The following is a 9,544-nucleotide window of genomic DNA, read 5'->3' as shown; positions in this document are numbered from 1 at the left end:
AAACTTAATGTAGTCTCGCCTGCCTTTTCAGAGAAAGAGGATGATTAACCAAGGAATGCAGAGGATTGAGACAACATGAAAATATGTATGAAGATTTATCTTTTCCTAACCAGAGCTTGGATGTACAGCCAAAAAAACAGGAAGCCTCAGGGCCAGCCTTGATTCACTCAGAACTAAGGAGTGGCCCGCAAAGCCATCAGAAAGCAAGGGCACCACACTAAACAGTTATCAGTCCTTTGCATCACAAGATCCAACCTCTACCGTGTAGTCTAACAAAAATGCAAATATAACCACAGTGAAAAAATGTTCCTCTCAGGGTCCCACGATATTGGACGCATGGTGTCTTTCAACTGCAGAATGAGCACTAACAAATTCTAAAACTTCTCCCCCACCAATTTTTTGCTACGTAAATGTCTCTCGGTCTGATAAGTGAGGCCGAATTTGTGGTTTGTCATCAGGATCGTCTCCAACAGGATCGTTCTCCTCACCGGACTCCACGTAGATTGGCCAGTCATTGTCTGTGTCACTCTTTTCTTGGCTTTCGGACGAAGCCTCCACCAGGCTAAGGTTGATGGGCATTAAGTCGTCGTCATCATCATGCGTGTCTGTGACGCAGGTGCAGCTGTCACACAGCCCGAAGCGCCGCAGCCCCTGGGACAGGTGGCTGGTGAAGGTCCTTCTGCAGCCCTTGCAGATGATTGGACGACTGGATCTGTGGACCTATTATCACAAGCAGACACGGTAAATGTCACAGCAAAGGGGTTGAGCTGTGGTCTAGAAGGCCCCATGTGGTCTGGCCCCTGCCTAACCCTCCAGCCTCATTTCTCGATTTTCTTCCACTTGTTCTCTGCCATAGTCTCAGACTTACCAAGGTCCTTTCCACCCCAGGGCCACTGGACATGCACAGAACGTCCCCTCCTCCCCATCACCAACCCTTTACCCCTTACTGACACCTTGAAGGCAGTCCTCCCCGATGCTCTGGGCCAGGGTAGGTCTCTCAGCTATCTAGTCGCACCCATACTTCTTCCTTTGTGCCTCTTCTCACAAATCATTGACAAAATTCACTAGACTGTAAGCTCCAAGACAGCAGGGATGGAGTCTGTCTCATTCATTACTGTTTCCCTAGTGCTTGGCATATAAAGGGCACTCAGTGAACTAATTAGGATCTTTTTCTTTTTTCTCTTTCCTTCCTTCCTTTCTCATTCTTTCTCCTCTCTTTCTCTTTCTTTCTCCTCTTTTCTTTTCTTTCTTTTCCCTTGCCCTCCATTTTCTTCTTCCCTTCCCTTTCCCTTCCCCTTCCCTTCCCCTTCCTGTCCCTTTTCCCAAGAGACAAGGTCTCACTATGTTGTCCAGGCTGGACTAGAAGTCCTGGGCTCAAGCGATCCTCCCACTTCCGCCTTCTGAGCTGGGACCACAGGCACACACCACCACACCAGTCCTGAGTAGGATTTTTGACATGGTTTTTTTATGTATCTTGGATTGTTTAATCAGAAAAGCAGATTTGCTAGAGTAGACATCCGTATTCCCCAGATGTGCCAGCAGATGCTCCACCCTTGACTTTCTCATTGATAAATGCATTGCTCACTTACGAGAAGAGCTGTGTGTACTAGAAAAGAGAAGCTGATCTCCTACCCCACACAGTTCTTCCTAAAGGGCAACAGCCCTAGGGGTCCACTCTATATAAGGAACTATCTTCCTAATATGTGTACTTTTCAGCAACTCCAGCCAATAAGGGCTCTGTGAACCAATCAGAGCCTTTCTTTTACAGAGAGTTCTGGATACAGGATACACACAAGAGGTAGAGACAGGGAGAGGCTGATGTGGGAGAAGAGCCAACCAACAACAATAGAAATCCTAGTGGGTGTGAAGTGGCATCTCATGATGGCTTTGATTTGCATTTACACTCTGACTAACTGGATGTTGAGCATCTTTTCACATGCTTATGGGCCATAACAGAAATGTCTATTCAAATCCTTTGGCCACGTTTAATTGGGCTATTTGTCCTTCTATTGTTGTATTGTAAGAGGGTTTTTCTTTTTTTTGGGAGGAGGGGTCTCACTCTGTTGCCTGGGTGGAGTAAAGATCATAGCTCACTGTAACCTCGAATTCCTGGGCTCAAGCGATTCTCCCACCTCCGCCTCCTGAGTAGCTGGGACTACAGGTGCACACCACCTTGCCCAGCTTAGTTTTAACTTTCTCTAAGTGCCACCGGTGCAGTTTTAACTTAATAGCAAAAATGTATGTTCAAAATTCTCCGAAAATACCCCAATGGACAGAGACGTGAAAGACAGGCTGGTTTTACCCTTATATTAGATAATACCATGAACCGCCCTAGCCACGAGAGCATTGCCCGCTTACGCTCAGGGCGTGGCTCCGCAGGTGCTCCTGCCGAGTGAACCTCTTGCCGCAGGTCTCACAGGGGTAGGGCCGCTCGCCCGTGTGCGAGCGGATGTGCCGCTTGAGGATGCCCTTCTGTTTGGCGGTGTAAGGGCAGAAAGGACACTTGTGGAGCTTGATGGGGACCACCAGCACATCACCTGGGGAATCAAAGGCATAGATTTAGCTGTACTGTCAGCAGGGACGACCCCGGCCACCCTCCGATGGACGGGATCCAGAGCCGGGGAGCTCCGCCAGCCCAGATGGAGAAGGACACCAACCCCACCACCAGCCAGCAGCAAGACATTGTCTGCCATCCAGATCTATCTGGCTCCTAATCAGCCAGAGGGGAAAGTGAGCTTCGGGCATAAGTTTGCAAGGAAGGCCGTAAAGCACCAGCTTTCACACTTCTCTGACTCACCGTTAGAAATACAGATCACATTGCAACCTCAGAACACACCTGCCTTCGCATGGATTACTGGAGAAGCTTCCCAACACGATACTCACGATAGTGTCTATTCTATTTCATTTCATTTTAAGACAATTCTGAGTGAGACTCTGTTACAAACTACATTGTGTCGCCCCCAAAAAAATTTGTACCTTAAAGCCCTAACCCCCAATGTGACTGTATTTGGAAATACGGCCTTTAAGAAGGTACTTAAGGTTAAATGAGGTCAGAGGGTGGGGCCCTAATGATAGGACTGGTCTTATAAAAAGAGGAAAAGATCCCAGAGATCAACTGATCCCTCTTTGTGTGTGTTTGTCTGTCTCTCTCTCTCTCTCTCTCTCTCTCTCTTTCTCCTCCACTCTCACCCCCAGCACAGGCACAGAGGGAAAGGCTATATGAGAAGACAGTGGGAAGACCACTGTCTGCAAACTAGCAAGAGAGGCCTCACCAGACACCAACCCTGCCAGTACTTTAATCTTGGACTTCGAGTCTCCCCCTTTTCTCACGCCGTTCATATAAGCCATTAGCAGATCAGGTTGGCTCTACTTTTGAGACATAGCATAGTCCTAACTCTACCACACCTCACCTCTCTACTGTGACTACACTGACTCAGGGAGCACAGCTGTCACCCAGGTCATACAGTCCCTTCCAAGTGGTCCCCAGCTTCCACCCTTGCTCCCTATGGCCTATTCTCCACGCAGTACCCAGAGGGATCCTTTAAGTAGAAGTCACTTCAAACCACTCACTGCTAAGACCCTCCAGTGGCTTCCCAACTTAGAGTAGCACGCAAAGACCCCACAGCCTTCACGGTCCCACCTGGCCTGACCTCACCCACCCTATCGGACCTCACCCCCACGGCAGCCACACCAGCATCCTCACTGTGCCTCTGTTCATTCACAAAGTGTGAGCTTTGCTCTTCCCTCTGCCTGGAATGTTCTCCCTGGTATCTGTACAGTTTGCTCTCTCACTCCCTTGAGGTTTCTGCTCAAAGGCAACCTGTTAGAAATGTCTTCCCTGTCAACACTAACTAGAATAGCATTCCCTTGACCTTCTACCATTCTTTCCCTGCTCTAGTTTTTCATCCGCAAGACTTATCACCATCTGACGTTCTATGTATTTACTTATTTGTTTACTGTCTGTTTCCTTTTACTAGAATGTCAGCTCCACAAGGACACGGACTGTCTTTTGTTCACTGTGGTTAACAGTACCTGACATATGTTAAATGTTTGATAAGTACCTGTTAACTAAATGAATGAATGTCCCAACGAACAAACAGGAATGATGAGATGTCAAAGCAGCAAGCCAGTGATGGCGTGCTGGATACACTGACATTCAATGATCCCATGATGAGGCTGACAAGGGACAGGCAGAGGAAGAGCAAATGGCACTCGTGATGTCAAAAGCCAGGGAAGGGAAGAATTTCAAAGAGAGGAGAGAGAGATCAGAGACAATCCAAGAGGTCAAGTGAGATAACACCTGAAAATCACTCACTGGATCAGCTCTAGAAATGTACAGCCGAGCTCATGAGAGTGGTTTCAGTGGTGTGGAAGCCAGACGGCAGTGGGCTGAGAAAAGAGTAGAGACCAAACCAGTGGAGGCAGCCAAGGTAGATGAACCTTCCGAGAACAGGGAAAGGTGCTGGAGCTGGGGCCAAGGAGCCTGAGGGAGGACAGAGACAGGAGGACCTGGTGCTTTGACAGCATCTGCTAACCTCAGGCTTGAGCTACGGGGACACATAACCACTGCGCCAGCCTTCTGACGGGTCTCCCTGCCCTGGTCTCCCATGTTCACACCATCTTGTGCTGAGACCAAATTAATCTCCCTGAAGCACAGACCCTGTCTGCTCCCAAGCTCAAAAACTACCAAAAATGCCCCCATGCCTGCAGATAAAACTCACCTTCTAGCATTTAAGATTTTCCATAACCTGACTCTGACCAATTTCTCTCTGTCTCCTCTTGTTACCCTCAGATGCCACTTTGCATGAAGCCTCCCTGATCTCCCAGGAGGAAGCTAGTTCTTCTTTCCGACTACTGTGAACTCAGACCTCTGAGTGTCCTTCAACCCCAGTATCCTTCTACCATGTGACATCATTTACATACATTGCCTCTAAGACACCACTATTTCTTTGAGGGCTGCATCCATGTCTGACTTATCTTTATGTCTTTACAAGGAAGGTGCTCAAATACGCGAGCAAATAAATGAATAACCAAATAAATCAATCCTACTCTGTGCCTTGGCCCTTGGAATAAATTTACCCTGGAGCCGTGTGAATGAAATCAAAACCTGGCAGACAACAGTATGGCCAGGGGCCAGGGTGGCTGCCTTGCCACAGCACCCTGTAGTTAGAAACCTGACTTTCCAAACCGATAGAGGCTGGACTTGAATGAAGGTGGCATAGAGCCAAATGACTATGTCGTGCTACTTCTTATGCTCACAGGCAGAGGGGTTCAAAGACAAAATCACTGCACTAAAATCCTCTAACCAACTGTGCTGCCCTCATGGTTTAATCAGTGAAATGAAGCCAGCCAAGGTTACCAGTTTAGCTGGGCCACTTACTTCCTAGTTCTGCACTCTTAGGAGATTCACTAAGCCCTTCTGGGTCTCAGTTTCTCCAAACTTCCTCTGCCAAACTCATGGGGCGTCATGAGGGTCTAATGGACGCAAAAGGGCAGTCAGTCTGTGAAATGCTGTTATAAACACAGAAATGAGAATTTCAACAAGTTCCCACAGTGTGTACACTGAAACAGCCACTTTCTTCCAAATGCTGGTTAAGCCAGTGTCTCTGAGGACCAGAAAGAGCATTTTCAAGTTTTCCAGGTCTAGTTTTAATCAGACATACTGAATCTTCTTGCCTTAAAAACATAACATTAAAGTCTCAAGACAGTCATTTAATAATGAACAAAAGCAGTTGATCTCCCCTTACTTAAAAGACCCTCACTGCTCTTAACAGAAAGGTGAACGAGAAATGTGATCCTTTGATTTCTTGGCTTGAGGTTCTGGAAGGCACCTTTCATCAAGAAGGTGGCAGCCAAGTATATTTTTGTCTCCTGCAAGACACCTTACAACACAATTACCTGACCTGTTCAGAGAGTTAACTATGTTAACTCATCTCTCAGAACTGTTCAAGGAAACAACCAAGTTCTCTTAAAACAAAAAAGCCTACGAAGGATATAAAAAATGAACTTACGTGAAACCAAACAGCAGACGTAAAATATTTACAGACATAAAATATTCTCAAGCGGACAGCATCCCCAACTACATCCTATTCACCAAGTGCTTACTATGTGCCAGGCACCATGGTGCATGCAGAGAAGTATAAGTCTGCTGTGTGTATAGAACACATTATCATACATGAGAAACAACTCTGCAAACTTTCTCATTTGGTCCTCACCACAACTGAGAGAAAGGCAGGGCAGGGGTGATTAACCCCATTTTACAGATGACAAAACAGGCTCAAAAGAGTCAATGATCTCACCAAGGTCCCACTGCTGGTTAGTGGAAGACAGTGGGGTTCTTTCCATGTCTCCAAACTGCACTCAACATGCTTATAGTCTAGTTGTAGAGGTACAACACGAACATGCATAAAGAAACAATGCCCTGCATACAGCAGGTGCTCAATCAATGCCTATTAGTGGTGGTGGTGGTGGCAAAGATGGCGGTGATGATGGTAGTGACAATGACAATGACGATGGCGATCGTGATGATGGGAGAATGCCGGGCACAGATGGTGCGTGCTACGTGGCCAGCAGAGATGATGAATGCTAATAGAGCTCACCTGAGTCCTCTCCATACCAGTCTGTCTGAACATCCATCATGGAACCCATGGCCAATCCTGCACCCTCCGGTCTTCCCTCCAGACCCCGAGAAAAGTGATGGTCCACGTCGTCTTTGCTCTGGACAGCACTGTTGCGCAAGAGTGCCTCCAGGAACTGCTTCACGTGGTAGTTACTGTAAGCCAAGTCAACCACCTGCCCGCTGGGCAAGCCCTCCTCCACGTGGGCCAGGCTCAGCGGGGCAGCATAATGCTGCAGCGGTTCCCCAACTTCCACCTCTACCTCATCAGCATCAAATTCCACCTTGGGCTCTATCCTTCTGGACAGAGTAGAGAGGTCACTGTCAACTGAGCCACTGCCCTGGCTGTCTTTCACCACCAGTTCCAAGGAGTGGCCATCTCTGCAGTCACCGCAAGGGGACTCTCTTGGGCAGTCCACACTCTCTTCTCCCTCGGCTGGAGAGGATACCAAGCTCTTGGTACCACAGGAGGTCCCCTCCCTGCTCGAACTGGGGCTTCCACTGTCAACATGATGAGCCGCTGCGGCTGCTGCTGCTGCAGCTGCCGCCGCTGCTGCCGCCACCGCTGCAGCCACAGCAGCCTCCTTCTCCATCTTTCGGCAAATATCAAGGGATGACCTGATGTACGTCTTGCAGACGTTCACCACGTCATTCATCTGCAGGTAGCTGGCAGCCGACATCACTTCAATCACGTTCTCCCCACACAAATCCAACTTCCCAGAATAAAGGAAATCTAAGATGATGGAGAAGGCATCGGAGGTGACAATGTCCAAGGAGGCGGTGCTGTGCCGCCCACTGTCCTGGATATAGTGAATGAGCAGGGCTCGGAAGTAGCCGCTGTTAGCAAATAAAATGTTCCTGTGGGCCTTGAAGATCCGCCCTTCCACAATGATGCTGCAGTCACAGAAGAAGTCCCTCTTTCGCTGTTCATTCAGCTCCCCCAAGAGCTTGGCATAATAGGATTGCATCTCCATTGCTCCGCCAGCTGCTGCCGCTCTGGAGTAGCCTGTATCTCTGCCAAGATTTTTCTTAAGTTAATTCACAAATCCCAACCTTAGAAATAAAGATGTTCATTTTTAATTAAAAAGAAAAATTCTTCCAAAACCACTGGTTCAACAGTGTCTTTATGATACAGGCTGTTTTAGATCTAACAAAAATCAGAGGTTATCAAACTGGGTTAATTTATGAAAAACAGCCAAAAATAACTACGCTAACTATATGTGGGCACTGTACTTAGTGTTTTATGTGGATTCTTTCAATTAATTTATTTTATTTTTTATTTTCAGAAACAGAGTTTTGCTCCGTCTCCCAGGCTAGAGTGCAGTGGTGCAATCATAGCTCACAGTAACCTTGAACTCCTGGACTCAAGTGATCCTCCTGCCTTAGCCTCTTGAGTAGCTAGGGCTACAGGTGCACACTGCCATGCCTGGCTAATTTTTTTTTATTTTATAGAGATACAGTCTCACTGTGTTGCCCAGGCTGGTCTCTAACTCCTGGCCTCGAGCAAACCTCCTGCCTTGGCCTCCCAAAGCGCTGGGATTACAGGTATAAGCCACTGCACCTGGCCTCTTTCAATGAATTTTTATAAAATTGCTATGAATTAAATACTAATATCGTCCCTAGTTTTTTGCTAAGGAAATTGAAGGTAGGAGATTATCCAGCTATAACAGAGTTTAGACTCAACTCTGGGTCTGCGGGCCTCCAAGGTCGATGCTCTTATATATACTATATTTTACTTTTGTCAAGTCTCAAAATATAGAGAATACCCAAATCTAAGAATTTTAGTTTAGTCTCCAGTGTACCAATCTGGAACTTTAAGACTGGCAAGTACAGCCTCAGCTCACTCCTTTTATTTTTATTATTTACTTATTTATTTTGAGACAGGGTCTTGCTACCTACGTTGCCCAGGCTAGTCTTGAACTTCTGGTTTCAAACAATCCTCCCACATCAGCCCTCTGAGTAGCAAAGACTATGAGCATGAGCCACCATGCCTGGCTCAGCTCACTCCCTTTATCATCACTTTGTGGAAACATATAGTGGATTCTTGAGCTAGCTGGCAGGCATTCTCCATTCTTATGGTTCTAGTGCCCTTTTTGCCTTTGGTAGAACCATCCTTCCCTCATTCTTGGCCACCATATTTTGCATAAAGCTGGCACTATCTCCAGGCTCCAGGGGTGTAAGATATAATGTAAGCTAATAACAACCAATATATCCCATCCTCTGACTACAATGATTGGGTCAGAGATGGCAATGTGGCTTGGTAAGAGCCAATGAAAAGCAATGAAACATCTACTGGGATTAAAAAAAAAAAAACCAGCATTCTCTGCTCTGTGGGCTTGGGGGATGTGAGGGATGCTGCTGCCACACCACCAGGAGAGCCAGCCTAACCAAGATCACAGCCCAGCTCAGGCTGACAGAGCCTGGGGACACCAGCTGAGCCTCAACTCAAGCTGTGCCAGAATCCAATTAAGTTCCTTTTTGCTTCAGCTGGTCTGAGTTGGGTTTTCTTTTTCTTCTTCTTTTTTTTTTTTTGAGACAGAGTCTTTTTCTGTCACCCTGGCCAGAGTGCAGTGGCATCATCATGGCTCACTGCAACCTCAAACTCCTGGGCTCAAGGGATCCTCCTGCCTCCCTCCTGAGTAGTTGGGACTACAGGTGTGTGCCACCACACCCAGGTAATTTTTTTTTTTCTATCTGTGGTAGAGACAGGGTCTGATTATGATGCCCAGGTTGGTCTTGAACTCCTGAGCTCAAGTGATCCTCCAGCCTCTGCCTCCCAGCGTGCTAGAATTACAGGCCTGAGCCACCACACAGGGCCTAGAATACTCCTTCCTTAACTGCTAAGTAGAACAAGTATAAATCAAGTGTAAAATCCACTTGGTAGTGAGGAAGACACTGACCTCTTCCTCAAGCTCTCTCGTCCATTTT

The 9,544-nt window shown here is 47.2% G+C and overlaps 1 protein-coding gene across 1 annotated transcript; it reads right to left on the bottom strand.

Moving 5' to 3' along the window:
- Positions 1–402: 402 nt before the first annotated feature.
- On the bottom strand, positions 403–7,590 carry ZBTB8B (zinc finger and BTB domain containing 8B). The gene is made up of 3 exons (XM_069477618.1): positions 6,600–7,590; positions 2,359–2,537; positions 403–720 (listed from the first exon to the last, which is right to left on the bottom strand). Exons 1-3 carry the CDS (start codon positions 7,588–7,590, stop codon positions 403–405), a joined length of 1,488 nt encoding a protein of 495 aa, XP_069333719.1.
- Between the last annotated feature and the right edge of the window lie 1,954 nt (positions 7,591–9,544).

The sequence above is a fragment of the Eulemur rufifrons genome, chromosome 8 (assembly GCF_041146395.1).
Source record: "Eulemur rufifrons isolate Redbay chromosome 8, OSU_ERuf_1, whole genome shotgun sequence".
Taxonomy (NCBI): Eukaryota; Metazoa; Chordata; class Mammalia; order Primates; family Lemuridae; genus Eulemur; species Eulemur rufifrons.
The sequence above is the reverse complement of the archived record's forward strand: the minus strand, read 5'-3'. Positions and strand labels throughout refer to the sequence as shown.